At 40.7% G+C, this 15814-nt stretch overlaps 1 protein-coding gene across 1 annotated transcript in view; it reads left to right on the top strand.

Moving 5' to 3' along the window:
* The window catches only part of LOC126175438 (polyprenol reductase), a 45409-nt gene that overhangs the window by 17866 nt on the left and 11729 nt on the right, over positions 1 to 15814 (top strand). The window contains exons 4-5 of the mRNA XM_049922239.1: positions 2272 to 2403; positions 3872 to 4035. Of these exons, the coding sequence (XP_049778196.1) occupies positions 2272 to 2403; positions 3872 to 4035 (296 nt within the window). The remainder of the gene's footprint in view (positions 1 to 2271; positions 2404 to 3871; positions 4036 to 15814) is intronic.

Raw genomic sequence — 15814 nt, 5'->3', positions numbered from 1 at the left:
GTTCCACATTGGTTTTCTTTTGATCTTGAATAATAAAGCAATGGAAAGATACTGGCAATATTCTCTCTTGAGGCATTTTCTGAGATATTTTGGTTGTGGATCACATGCTTCCATGAGTATATGTCCATTTGTAAGATTGATGGGAATTTTAAATCAAACATTGGACATTTTTATATTAATTTTGAGTATAAGATGCACCTGAATTTTTGAGACAATTTTTTTAAAAAGAAGTGTGTGTGTGTGTGTGTGTGTGTGTGTGTGTGTGTGTGTGTGTGTGTGTGTTTGTTTGTTTGTTTGTTTGTTTTATAGTCCATAAAATATGGTACCCACTTAAATGGAACCAAGCCTCATCGTAAAACAGAATGCGGTAAAGATTCACTTCACCATCATGTAGTTGTTTCAAAACCAATCTAACCCTGTGTGTAGGATCACCAGGTTAATGTTGTTGCAATTATATTACTTCATAGGGCCTTAGCCCAAGTAACTTAGCAGCTCTTTGTTACAGAGGTGCAAGAAGTTTCTGTTCTTTGTGCAAGATGTCTAGAAGACTTTATATGGGAGTTTTCCAGACACTGTACATTGTTGTTTATGGTTCTTGTCATGACACTTCCCGCTTCATGAAATTTGTTCATTAATTTTTGATTTGCATCGCGACTCAGAATTCGAACACTGAAATTATGACTGAACACTTGTTATTGAATGAAATAATTCCATCTTGTAATTGTTGCATTCACGGACTTCACTGTACACTTGTATTGTTTGTTTCACTGTTGGAATCACACTGACCGAGATGTGGGACCCATTTGATCGATCTGTGAGGCTCCGGTGGCCAGCAAACACAACCCTGCGTGTGCTGTCGTCAGATAAATGGAACAGTCTGTATTTAATATATGTGTATGTTTATCCAATTATAGATAAATAAGTTACAAAATCTTGTTTATCTACAGTATATGTATGCTAAGTATGCTTACTGTTTGGCTAGTGGTCTGTTTTACAGTGCTTTATTGTTTGAGTCATAGTACATGGCTCCCTTGAAGAGATCTATGTGTGACTTGGAAAGAGTTCCCAGACATACATTGTATTAAGTTCAGTACAACAGAATACCTTAATCTTCTTGTAGAATTAATAAACAGCCAGTCAGTTTGCAAAGTGGAAGGTTTACTTAAACCCCTTTACTGTGGTTCCAATGTTCATAAAAATGTCTTCTTCAGAAGGAAATAGTGACAACCTTTCGAAGAAGACATTTTTATAGACATTGCAACAATGGTAAGGCACTTAAATAGACCTCCCATTTTTCAACTGACTTCCTTTTTTATTACTTCTACAAGAAGATTTCATCGTGTGATTCCTGCTCCAGCAATGTACAAAATTTCAAAAGAATGCCTTAAGTTTGTAAAATTACAGTACTACAAAGCTAATGTGCGGGGAGCTCATCTGACAGTAGCACATGTTGACATGTACTGTGTTATAGTTCAACAAACTTAAACACAGGTAACTAGAGATTGCAGCTGTTGGGGGGGGGGGGGGGGGGGGAAGCAACATCATCTCCTCGCTAGGCAGGCAGCACACTAGAATTAACATTGCATTCATGATACTTGCCACAATTCTGTATTACAGTAGCATGCTATGTTGTTTCCTAGCTAAGGTTAACAACAGATAAAAATAATCCACACCTGACCAAACGCAACTGACTTCCTTCCATTCCTCCATTCCCGGGAAAGTTCCAAGTTCCATTGTGCGTGTAGTATTTCATATTCACATAATTTATTAGAGCTCTCAACACGTAGCACGTGCTGGTGGCGTAACATTTTAAACTAAATTGGGCATGTAAAATGTAAAATATTCCTGTGAGAAGCAGTTTTTCATCCCAAATGTAAATCCTAGTCTTTCATTTCTTTGTGTGTTTTATGTATCTCATCATCTGTCTGTTCATCCCATTCCTGCACCTTATTCTAAATCTATCCTTTCATTACACACACTAGGCAATATTTTGTATCACTATATCACATTCTAGCCATAGAAGAACTTGCAAGCAGCAAATTGCCACAGTATAGGTTTTATAAAGTCAGGTGGATAATGAAAAAGCCCAGTTTTATTCATTATTAGTAGCACATCACTATGGGGACTGGTGGTCCAGATTTTCTTCCTCCTACCCGTTTTAATACATTCTTGCATGTATTTCAATGATTCTGCTTATGGTGCTGATTGTTGACTTTTGTCATTGTGCACTTTGTTTCACAAATTTATGATCATATTTTCTCAATTGACCAGAACAAAGAGTGCAGTTAAATTTTGGGGACATCTCATTCCTTGAAGTCATTGGAGTGACTATGTTTCTTTGGGCATGCTACAATCAGTGCAGGTCTGCGATAATTCTTGCAAACTTGAGAAAAAACAAAAATGGTAAGTGCATACCAGTTTTACCACAAATGTTCTCCAGAATTTTGTGTAGTGAATAATTACAATGTTTTCATCTTATCTGCCTAGTTAATACTTGTACAACTTTTCAGTTGTTAACATCATTTTAGTCACTGTCCTATGTTTTTAATTTGTTATTTAGTGAAAACTAAAGTTATTTCCTTGTGTAGTAGAATAGAAGACTCCTGCAACAAAAATGCAGTATGGTCTAAATTTTCATGGTATAAATTTTTTGCCTCTGTTTTACAGGATAACTTTCTCTACCAGGTAGAAACTCTAGGGATCGATAGAAGAGAGGATATGGAACAAAAAAGATCTAATGAACTTACGTCCAAATATGCATGGTTTCCATGCTAGAGACCATTTATTCAATTATACATTGTTACAGAGACTGTGGTCTAATATGCACCGTACCATGCAGCCACTGGTACAGTGTGTGTTGAAAATGGTTTCCATGTGCCTCGGTGCATGCTTGTATGTGCCATACCATGTTCCGTCTCACATGTTCACATTGGCCAAGCTGCCTCCGAACAGTGTTAAAGGCAGCTTGAGTACGCTGCTCCAGTGTTTCCACATCTGGAATGGGCTCTGCATACATGATACTTTTGAGATGGCCCCATAAGTCTGTCTCTGGTGACCCCTGCACACGTTGTAAGTGATAAGGGTAGTAACAATTGTCATGGAGAATGTTCCACATGCTCATCTGGCTTACTCTGTACTAGTGGGACAACTGCCTGTCACTGACATGGCGGTCACCTTCCTTTTCCTCAAAGTCTGGTGTTCAGACATTTCGGGTACGTCCTCCATGATTTCCTGCTTCCTGAAATGAGCCTGTCTTGGACAAATGGCAAAGCACTGTAGCCAACATTGAATGCTGTGGTGGTTGTCGGTCGGGACAGATCTCCTGATACAACCTCGCTGCCCACTGCCCGTTGTCATTTGCCTTTATGTGAGTAAACACAATGTCGGCAAGCTCTCAATTTGAATATGAAACCATTGTGTACAGTGCTGTATCACGTCCACTGCAAGATAGGTCAGCAAGAGAAGTGAATCGGACACAACTTTACCAATTACTATGGCAGGAGAGAGCGCTAGGGCATGACGTATGAGGAACAGTACCACCATCTAGCAAGACACCATGCATACTGTAACTGTGGCTGCATGGTGCAGTATTAGACCACAGTCTCTGTAATAATATATGATTGAATAAATGGTCTCTCGCATAGAAATGTAAGTTCGTTAGACCTTTTTTTGTTCTGTATCTTCTCTTTGATCAATCCCAAGAGTTTGTACACGGTGGAAAAAATCACCCTGAAGAAAAATATTTTCTTGTACTATTGTTGTTGAGACTATGTACTGAAATTTTGGGATAATCATGTATCATTTATCTTAACGTCTTGTGTGGTTAGCTGTATTAATAATTATTTCTCTTTATTTTTCATCTTTTTGCCAGGCCAGGTTGTAACAACAAAACATAGTATACCCTACGGAGGATGGTTTGAACTTGTGTCATCTCCACATTTTCTTGCTGAAATATTAATGTATATGGCAATATCAATAATTTTAAGAGCAGCAAACACGTGGCATGTAGTCTTTCTTTGGGTTCTGAGCAATCAGGTAAGGAGAAGTTTGAGTGTGCAAAATAAGATATAATCAGTTACAATAAAGAGAGCTCATCTTTCAGAAAATAAAAAATAAAATAGTACATTAACGTAATTGAGAAACATTTGATTCAATGCTTTTTAACATAATAAATAAACCTCTTTCTTTTTCAAATTAATAGTTAGAAACTTACTTTAGAGAGAAAGTTGTGTTCATATTTGTTTAACACATCAGAGCTTGAAAATACCGCTTCAGTTGTAAATTACTTTATTTTCACACGACCAGTTTCAGACTGTTATAAGCCAATCTTCAGGTCTCGTACTGGAAATAGCAAAAGATGGGAGATAATTTTCACACGCCGCAACACACACAAAAATAAAAAACAAATTTTTCTAAAAAGTTTTGAAAACTTTTAAAAAACATTTCGAAAAACCGCCATTGCTATGAAACGTATGTGATTGCGCAAGTGCACCAGACAGTAGTACGGACGACTGCCTGGGTAGGGAATATATACAAATGATATCACTACACTTACGCTGTGCTGTGGTCCCTGAGCGCCGCATGCACCAGGTGCGGTATGCTGCCTATGATCGCAGAACAGGGAGTAGCGGATGCGAACGAGGAGGCAAATTGGTAAAACAGAGTGGTGAAAGTGCTGCCATCTATTGAAGGACAGAACACGGGGCATCCTTACCCACAACTTCTTCACTTTTGAAGGCCAGACATACCAACAATTAAAGGGAACAGCCATGGGTACCAGGATGGCCCCCTCGTACGCCAACCTATTCATGGGTCGCTTAGAGAAAGCCTTCTTGGTTACCCAGGCCTGCCAACCCAAAGTTTGGTACAGATTTATTGATGACATCTTCATGATCTGGACTCACAGTGAAGAAGAACTCCAGAATTTCCTCTCCAACCTCAACTCCTTTGGTTCCATCAGATTCACCTGGTCCTACTCCAAATCCCATGCCACTTTCCTTGACGTTGACCTCCATCTGTCCAATGGCCAGCTTCACACGTCCGTCCACATCAAATCCACCAACAAGCAACAGTACCTCCATTATGACAGCTGCCACCCATTCCACATCAAACGGCCCCTTACCTACAGCCTAGGTCTTCGTGGCAAACGAATCTGCTCCAGTCCGGAATCCCTGAACCATTACACCAACAACCTGAAAACAGCTTTTGCATCCCTCAACTACCGTCCCGACCTGGTACAGAAGCAAATAACCAGAGCCAATTCCTCACCCCCTCAAACCCAGAACCTCCCACAGAAGAATCACAAAAGTGCCCCACTTGTGACAGGATACTTTCCGGGACTGGATGAGACTCTGAATGTGGCTCTCCAGCAGGGATACGACTTCCTCAAATCCTGCCCTGAAATGAGATCCATCCTTCATGAAATCTTCCCCACTCCACCAAGAGTGTCTTTCCGCCCCTAACCTTCGTAACCTCTTAGTTCATCCCTATGAAATCCCCAAACCACCTTCCCTACCCTCTGGCAAAGAGTTTGCCTTTACTAATTTCTGCTTGTGTCTGTGTATATGCGGATGGATATGTGTGTGTGTGCGCGCGAGTGTATACCTGTCCTTTTTTCCCCCTAAGGTAAGTCTTTCCGCTCCCGGGATTGGAATGACTCCTTACCCTCTCCCTTAAAACCCAAATCCTTTAGTCTTTCCCTCTCCTTCCCTCTTTCCTGATGAAATAAAAAATAAAATGTGTGTATGTTTGTGTTTGTTTGTGTGTCTGTCGACCTGCCAGCGCTTTTGTTTGGTAAGTCTCATCATCTTTCTTTTTAGATATATTTTTCCCGCGTGGAATGTTTCCCTCTAAAATATATATATATATATATATATGTGCTGGCAGGTCGACAGACACACAAATGAACACAAACATACACACAAAATTCAAGCTTTCCCTACAAACTGTTGCCTCATCAGGAAAGAGGGAAGTAGAGGGAAAGACGAAAGGATGTGGGTTTTAAGGGAGAGGGTAAGGAGTCATTCCAGTCCCGGGAGCGGAAAGACTTACCTTAGGGGGAAAAAAGGACAGGTATACACTCGCACACACACACATATCCATCCGCATATACACAGACACAAGCAGACATTTGTAAAGGCAAAGAGTTTGGGCAGAGATGTCAGTCGAGGCGGAAGTACAGAGGCAAAGATGTTGTTGAAAGACAGGTGAGGTATGAGCGGCAGCAAATGAAATTAGAAATTAGCGGAGATTGAGGCCTGGCGGATAGCGAGAAGAGAGGATATGCTGAAGGGCAAGTTCCCATCTCCGGAGTTCCGCCAGGTTGGTGTTAGTGGGAAGTATCCAGAAAACCCGGACGGTGTAACACTGTGCCAAGATGTGCTGGCCGTGCACCAAGGCATGTTTAGCCACAGGGTGATCCTCATTACCAACAAACACTGTCTGCCTGTGTCCATTCATGCGAATGGACAGTTTGTTGCCGTCTCTGTCCAAACTCTTTGCCTTTACAAATGTCTGCTTGTGTCTGTGTATATGCGGATGGATATGTGTGTGTGTGCGAGTGTATACCTGTCCTTTTTTCCCCCTAAGGTAAGTCTTTCCGCTCCCGGGATTGGAATGACTCCTTACCCTCTCTCTTAAAACCCACATCCTTTCGCCTTTCCCTCTCCTTCCCTCTTTCCTGACGAAGCAACCGTTGGTTGGTTGGTATGCACATATCTGGCTAGTTTTCATAAATATGGTGCCTCTTTTGTTGATTTTATTTACTGCACTATGCAGAGCTGTGTTGAATAGGACAGTGGAGAGACTATCCCCTTGCTTCACACCTTTATTAAAGTCAAAGCTATCACTTGTTCTGCTAAGGACCTTTACTTTTGCTCTTGTCTCTGTCATTGTCATTCTGATTAGTATTATTAATTTAGCACATACACCAACTTCTTTCAGTACTCTATATAGTTCTTGCCGATTTATGCTGTCAAAGGCTTGTTTGAAATCGATGAATAAGAAATGCAGATCTATATCGTATTCATAGAACTTTTCCATCATTTGCCTTATCACAAATATGTGATCAGTTGTCCTGTGCCTGGTCGAAAGCCACACTGTCATTCCCCTAGTATGCCTTCTGCACACTTCTGTATCCTTTCGTTTAATATACTTGTGAAGATCTTATAAGCTGTACTTAGGAGTGTTACACCTCTATAGTTTTCACATGCTGTTCTGTCCCCTTTCTTATAAATGGGGACTATTATTCCAATTTTCCAATTATCTGGCATAGTTTCTGTTTCCCATATATCTGATATTAATGTGTGCAGTTCCTTTATTACAGCCTCGCCACCAGTTTTTATTAATTCAGCAATTATGCTGTCTTCCCCAGGGGCTCGATTGTTTTTTGACTTGTGCACAGCCTGGGAGACCTCTTGTAGTGTTGGCTTTCTTGCCTCATTGGTTTCATTGTCTACTTCCAGCTCCACTCTTCCCTCCTGTGCAGCTGTCTCTTCATCTTCTAGGCTGGTGCTTAGTGTATCTTTGAAATACTCTGCCCATCTTCCCACTATCTGTTCTTCCTCCCTTATCATTTTCCCATCTTTACTGGAACAGGCCGTTATTTTTGGTTGGAATCTATTCTTCATTTTGCCTATGGCATGATAGAACTGTCTTATTTCACTCTGTTCCTTTAGTTCTTCTAGTTCTTGAAATTTCTTCTTATTCCACTCTCTTTTCTTTCTCTTGCACAGTCTGTTAGCTCCATCGCAGCGTTACCAAGCCCCCACAGAACGCATCTCTGCCTACGTAGATCAACACCTTCAACCCATTACATGCAGTCTCCCATCCTTCATCAAAGACACCAACCACTTTCTCGAACGCCTGGAATCCCTACCCAGTCTGTTACCCCCGGGAACCATCCTTGTAACAATTGATGCCACTTCCTTATACACAAATATTCCGCATGTCCAGGGCCTCGCTGCGATGGAGCACTTCCTTTCACGCCGATCACCTGCCGCCCTACCTAAAACCTCTTTCCTCATTACCTTAGCCAGCTTCATCCTGACCCACAACTTCTTCACTTTTGAAGGCCAGACATACCAACAATTAAAGGGAACAGCCACGGGTACCAGGATGGCCCCCTCGTACGCCAACCTATTCATGGGTCGCTTAGAGGAAGCCTTCTTGGTTACCCAGGCCTGCCAACCCAAAGTTTGGTACAGATTTATTGATGACATTTTCATGATCTGGACTCACAGTGAAGAAGAACTCCAGAATTTCCTCTCCAACCTCAACTCCTTTGGTTCCATCAGGTTCACCTGGTCCTACTCTAAATCCCATGCCACTTTCCTTGACGTTGACCTCCACCTGTCCAATGGCCAGCTTCACACGTCCGTCCACATCAAACCCACCAACAAGCAACAGTACCTCCATTATGACAGCTGCCACCCATTCCACATCAAACGGTCCCTTCCCTACAGCCTAGGTCTTCGTGGCAAACGAATCTGCTCCAGTCCAGAATCCTTGAACCATTACACCAACAACCTGAAAACAGCTTTTGCATCCCGTAACTACCCTCCCGACCTGGTACAGAAGCAAATAACCAGAGCCACTTCCTCATCTCCTCAAACCCGGAACCTTCCACAGAAGAACCCCAAAAGTGCCCCACTTGTGACAGGATACTTTCCGGAACTTGATCAGATTCTGAATGTGGCTCTCCAGCAGGGATACGACTTCCTCAAATCCTGCCCTGAAATGAGATCCATCCTCCATGAAATCCTGCCCACTCCACCAAGAGTGTCTTTCCGCCGTCCACCTAACCTTCGTAACCTCTTAGTTCATCCCTATGAAATCCCCAAACCACCTTCCCTACCCTCTGGCTCCTACCCCTGTAACCGCCCCCGGTGTAAAACCTGTCCCATGCACCCTCCCACCACCACCTATTCCAGTCCTGTAACCCGGAAGGTGTACACAATCAAAGGCAGAGCCACGTGTGAAAGCACCCACGTGATTTACCAATTGACCTGCCTACACTGTGAAGCGTTCTATGTGGGAATGACCAGCAACAAACTGTCCATTCGCATGAATGGACACAGGCAGACAGTGTTTGTTGGTAATGAGGATCACCCTGTGGCTAAACATGCCTTGGTGCACGGCCAGCACATCTTGGCACAGTGTTACACCGTCCGGGCTATCTGGATACTTCCCACTAACACCAACCTGTCAGAACTCCGGAGATGGGAACTTGCCCTTCAGCATATCCTCTCTTCTCGCTACCCGCCAGGCCTCAATCTCCACTAATTTCTAATTTCAATTTGCCGCCGCTCATACCTCACCTGTTTTTCAACATCATCTTTGCCTCTACACTTCCGCCCCGACTGACATCTCTGCCCAAACTCTTTGCCTTTACAAATGTCTGCTTGTGTCTGTGTATATGCGGATGGATATGTGTGTGTGTGCGAGTGTATACCTGTCCTTTTTTCCCCCTAAGGTAAGTCTTTCCGCTCCCGGGATTGGAATGACTCCTTACCCTCTCCCTTAAAACCCAAATCCTTTTGTCTTTCCCTCTCCTTCCCTCTTTCCTGATGAGGCAACCGTTGGTTGCGAAAGCTAGAATTTTGTGTGTATGTTTGTGTTTGTTTGTGTGTCTATCGACCTGCCAGCGCTTTTGTTTGGTAAGTATATATATATATATATATATATATATATATATTTTTTTTTTTTTTTTGTGGTAAGCTTAATGTGGGCTAAACACACACAGAACTTATCTTGCCCACATCAGTCACACAAACAGAGTTACATGCACACAAAAATACAAAAATTTGAAAAATTACCTGAAAAACATGGATTTTCAAAGTGTGGTAGCACAAAGGGGACAATTGATATCCAAGCCAAATTTCAAACACTACGTAAGTAAACCATAATATAATATGTGGCAAAATTTCAACTTGTTATTGCAAGGCATTTGTGTACAATAAAAGTTGACAGAGATGTATTTGGTTATGTTTCTTTTAACATGATTTAGCAAGTAATAGTGATGATGCAGACAGCTTGTTTCAGATAAAGCTGCAGCAATTGTTGGGAACCATTAGGCAACAGAAAGTTAAAGAATGGTAGTTTTCAGGGTCAGAATGAGTCGTCGTTAGACAGGAACAACGAAGGAAACAAGCAACAATTACAAGTAACTCATGTTTTTAAGATTCTAGTTCAGACTGGTCAGTACTGTTGTGGAAAGTCAGTATGGAGGCAGAAGAGTGTACTAGTGGTGCTTTTGTTCAAACAAGTTGCAGTATTGGTAGAGCACAAGCATCTGAATGTCATAAAACAACATATGGAACAAAATGTGGCATTCACTTTTTACTGTATAATCTGGATGAATCGGACCAAGATTTGTTGCTATGGAGATCCAGGATACATCCTGTGGGCACAAGAAGTACAGTTCCAGGAAACTTTAGTGTTTGTTATCATCATGTGAAAGTGTTTCTGGATAAGTATTCTCTCCTACAAAGAAGTTGTTTTGATCCATTTCGGATTCATAAGAAGACAGTGAAGTGTAGCCTCAGAGAAATTGATATAAAATCAGTATTGAAAGTGAATCAGTGCATGGGACTTAACATGAAACCAGGACAAAAGTTATGTTCCAGGCGTGTTATACTTCTAAAAAATGAAGAATATTCTGATAATTTACATGACAGTGACGAAAAGTATCAGCCACCTACAACCACAGCAGATGAGCAATTAAATACTTGTGACTGCTCTTGGTTTGTCTCCCATGAAGACACACAAAGTTGGGAAAAGAGACAGGCCCAGCTATGGTAGAAGAAAACTACAAGAAGCTCAAATGGAATTAAAACACAAAATAGCTGACACACTAATGGTGGAAGAGGAAGAACTACCTGCTCCAAAGGAACAGAAATCATGCCAGAAATGCTCTGATTTGGACAAAATTGTGCATGATTTGAAAGAAAAATGTGCCAGAAAAAAAAGTACCTATTCTTACCCTTGCATCTTCCAGCTGGTCTATTGACTACACTGCAAAGGAATTCAGTGTTTCTACATATATGGTAAATCAAGCTAGGAAAATAAAAGCAACCCAAGGAGTGCTTCCACAACTTCAGCAGGCTGAGGGTAAGCAATTGAGTTCAGAAATAAAGGTGCTAGTGTCGGAGTTTTATGAAAATAATGACTGCAGCCAAATAGTGCCTGGAAAAAGAGACTATGTAACAGTGAAAATGGGAAATGTATGTGTACAGATGCAAAAAAGACTGTTGCTATGCAACATATCAGAACTATATGTAGAATTCAAGGAAACATATCCCAGTACCAAAGTAGGTTTATCACCTTTTTCAATCTTCAGCTAAAATGGGTTGTGGCTGTAAGTGCAAGGGGCACACACAATGTTTGTGTATGTGAGACTCATCAAAATGCTAAGCTGATTTTTGCTGCTATAAAGGATTCTGGTCTGGATTACAAAGGTGCAATGAAGCTGCTAGTGTGTGACATCAGTTCCTACCAGTGCATGATACACAGATGTGAAAAGTGTCCTGGTAAGGCAAATCTTGCAGGACACATGAATAACAAACTGTATGGTGAACTCCTTATGAATGACGATGAACTTGTTTCTTATAAACATGTATCGCACACTTCTTGAAACAAAGCAAAGTACAGTGGAAGATTTTGTTGAAATGTGTTGTCAAAAAACAGACAAACTGACCACACACAGCTTCACAGCAACAGCACAATCAGCTTATCTCCAGTTTTGTAAGGATAAGTTGAAAGAAGATTAAATTATAGTAATACTAGACTTTTCTGAAAATTATGCATTTATAGTTCAAGATGCCATCCAAGGTTATCATTGGGACAACAGTCGAGCAACTCTCCAGCCATTTGCGATTTACTATAGAGGTGAATCAGGTGATGTGTCTGTCATGAACCTGTGTGTTTTTAGTGGGTGTTTAATTCATGAGGCCATTGCAGTTCATGCCCACATTCGCACTGTCATGGCACATGGCATATGTGAAAAACAAGCTGCCTCACATACATTTTGCGAAATACTTCAGTAATGGGGCAGCTAGTTAGTACAAAAACTGTAAAAATCTCAAAAATTTATGCATGCATTGCCATGATTTTCTGATTCACACAATGGAATTTTTTCGTCACAAGTCGTGGTAAAAATGTATGTGATGGTATTGGTGCTACCATTAAGCGCATGGCATCATGAGCTAGTCTGTAGCACCCTACAGAAGGTCACATTCTAACACCTCTTCAATTATTTACCTGGGTACAGAAAAGTATCTCTGGCATACAACCATTCTGTGTTTCGAAAGATGAGGTGAAATCATTCGAAGAGTTGCTAAAAAGCAAACTAGAACACGTTAAAACTGTTGTAGGCACAAGGAGCCATCATCACTTCTCTCCAGTGGACTCTGACAATGTGCAGATGAGCAGACTGTCTGGTTATAACTATAGGTTCATGCACAACATGTGTCTTCACAGTGTGTCTGACTCAGAAGCAAAAGCAGCAACATACAACCAGGTTGCTATGTTATTTCTGTTTATGATGACAAATGGTACTTAGGAGGTGTTGCAGAGTGCTGTGAAGCAGAAGGTGATGTATTTGTGAACTTCATGGCACCAGCAGGACCTGCAAGATCATTTCATTGGCCATGTTTGGCAGACAGGTGTTGGATTCCTTTTGAACATATTCTTATGACAGTTCCAGTTCCTACCACAGTGTCAGGAAGACAGTACAATTTGCCACTCAATGTACAGAGTACAGTAGCCAAAGTTTGGGAGAACTTCTGTTTGAAGCACAATCGACTGGTTTTTAGCAGTTAAGGTGCAGTAAACATTAATGATAGGTTGTGTTAATCTGTATATATGTTGTTGCTTAGTGATTAAACAGTTGTGGGAGAGGATAAGAAGAGGCAGAACAGTTTACAATATGTTTTTACAAAATTGTGTTGTGGGACAATGGCCACATCACCAAATACATCTGTCAACTTCCATTGTACACAAATGTCTTGCAATAACATGCTGAAATTTTGAGATGTATATCATTATGGTCTACTTATGCAGTGTTTGAAATTTGGCTTGGATATCACTTGTTCCTTTTGTGCTACCACACTTCGAAAATCCATGTTTTTCAGGTAATTTTTCAAATTTTTGTGTGCATGTGACTTATATGGGCAAGATGAGTTCTGTGTGTGTTTAAGCCACATTAAGCTTACCATAAAAAAATGTATACCCTTTTGAGTGAATTGTATTTGGCATAGAGGGTACCTACAATATGTACCTTTTAAGGTATTACATTTTTTAAATCACATTTTGGAATTTTTTATTTTCCCTCAGAAATATGTTGTTGGTGTTTTGATTCATAGAGTGTGTTCTCTAAATGGACGTTACTGGGTTGTAAAAATTTCAGTGGACTGTGTGGAATAGTTCGAAAGTTATTAAGACCTGAAGTTGGGTCTGAAGATAGATTGCCAGATGCGGGTTGCAACTTCCGGGTCATGCCACCTTCTTTTACAAGTCATAATTCTGGAACTAATTGGCAGGGAAAAATAATACTTTGTGCACGAGTGTTCCATACGTGGTAGAATTAGTGTACTGAATATCAGTCAAATCTGAGACTATGAGCTGGAGCCCCTGGTTGAACTTACATGGAATGACCCAAAGAGTATTTCTCAGAAATGTTAAACTGCACTGATCCGCACATAACCTTCAATTACGCAATGTCTGATAGTGACAGCATTAATAATGACGAATGTAGAATCACAGAACAGGAAGTGATCCACTCCATTCAAAAGCTCAAAAACAACAAGGCAGCAGGCGAGGACCAGATATCAGCAGAGATGTTTGAGGACCAGATATCAGCAGAGCTGTTAAAAGAAGGTGGAAGCAAACTACACAAAGAAATTTACAACCTTCTCACAATGATCTGGAAAACTGAAACACTGCCTGAAGATTGGAAAACTGCAATAATTTGTCCCATACACAAGAAAGGAAACAGAATGGAATGTGGAAATTACAGAGGAATCAGTTTGCTGAACATAACATACAAAATCCTGTCAATGACCATTCTGGAAAAACTTAAACCTTATGCAGAAAACATTATTCAAGATTACCAGGCTGGATTTCGAACAAACCGTTCCACAACTGATAATTTGTTTACTATATGACAGATCTTTGAGAAATACTGGGAATTTAACAAAAACATTCACTGTTGCTTCATTGCCTTCCAGCGAGCCTATGACAGTATCCACAGAAGTAGCCTCTACAACACATTACAAGAATTTAGTAAACCCAGTAAAATCATTAGGGTGATACAAATGTGCATGGATGGCTCCCAGGCAGCAGTGAAGTTCAGAGGATCCATATCCCCCACCTTTCCAATTAAAACAGGCTTATGACAGGGAGACACTCTTTCATGTGTCCTCTTCAACCTTGCATTAGAGAAAGTGGTTCGGGAGAGTAATTTACATCCATACAATGGTCTCCGATTCGAACACAGTGAAGTAAAACTCCTGGCTTATGCAGATGATATAGTGTTGCTGAGAGAAAGTGAAGAAGAACTGAAAGACATGTATAGATCCCTGAGGCACAGTGCCAGCAGTATCGGGCTTTTGATTAACCAAGAGAAAACCAAATATATGGAAATAGGTCGTGTCATAAACCCAACTCCTTACTTTGAAATTGACTAACATTCTAAATTCAGAAAAGTTCTCCAGTTTAAATACCTTGGATCACGTTTCAACAGTAAAAATGTCATAACAATGGATATAAATGAAAGAGTAGCCTCAGGGTCAAGATTCTGTACTCAGTAAGCAACCCACTCAAAAGTAAAGCTTTGTCAATCACCACAAAGATGAAGATACACAACACTATTATCTGCCCCATACTGTACGGCTCAAAAAGCTGGACACTTACAAAGAATGAAAGAGAAAAACTGAATGTTTTTGAAAGAAAAGTAATGAGAAAAACCTGGGGACCTGTGTTGGAGAATGGCATATGCAGAATTCGAAAGAAAAAGGAAATTTATCAGTTAATGAAGCATCCCACTATCATCCAGAAATTAAAAAGTAGGAGACTGCAATGGGCTGGACATGTGGCCAGAGTGGAAAACAACAGAATCACCAAGAAAGCATTTGAAGGAACTCTCAAGGCAACAAGACCATCTGGCTGACCTCGTACAAGGTGGAAAGATGACATAGAGAATGACATCACAGCATTAGGAATTTCCGCAGGGTGGAGAGAAGCTGCAAGAGATAGAAGGCGGTGGAAGCAGATTGTTGATGCAGCACATGGTCTACAGGGCCTGTGATCGCTGAGGAGAGAGAGAGAGAGAGAGAGAGAGAGAGAGAGAGAGAGATGTGTGTTGTGGTGTGTAAAACTTATCTCCCGTCTTTTGCTATTTCCAGTACTACACCTGAGCGTTAGCTTATAACAGTCCGAAACTGGTCGTATGAAACTAAAGTAATTTACAACTGAAGCGGTATTTTCAACCTCTGCTATAATGCTCAGTTGCCGATGTTCTTCCAACAGGATTGTTTGTGTTTAACATATATGCTTACTGTTTTGAGGCACATTTACTTGCATGGCCACATGGCTTGAAATTATTAGTTCATGCGTTTGAAGCTGTAAAATCGGCAGTTTGTAGCCTCATAGCAAATTGATTTGCTATTTCTCCTATTATAGCACCATCTAATGTGATTCTCAATGTTCTTTTTGAAACAAATAACTCTGCCATGAAATTATGACTCTCGTACATCATGTTTATGAATGTTTGGATACAGTAATTACTTTCTTAATAACCACAACTTGTTACAAAAAA

Source organism: Schistocerca cancellata, chromosome 3, assembly GCF_023864275.1.
Source record: "Schistocerca cancellata isolate TAMUIC-IGC-003103 chromosome 3, iqSchCanc2.1, whole genome shotgun sequence".
Taxonomy (NCBI): domain Eukaryota; kingdom Metazoa; phylum Arthropoda; class Insecta; order Orthoptera; family Acrididae; genus Schistocerca; species Schistocerca cancellata.
The sequence above is the reverse complement of the archived record's forward strand: the minus strand, read 5'-3'. Positions and strand labels throughout refer to the sequence as shown.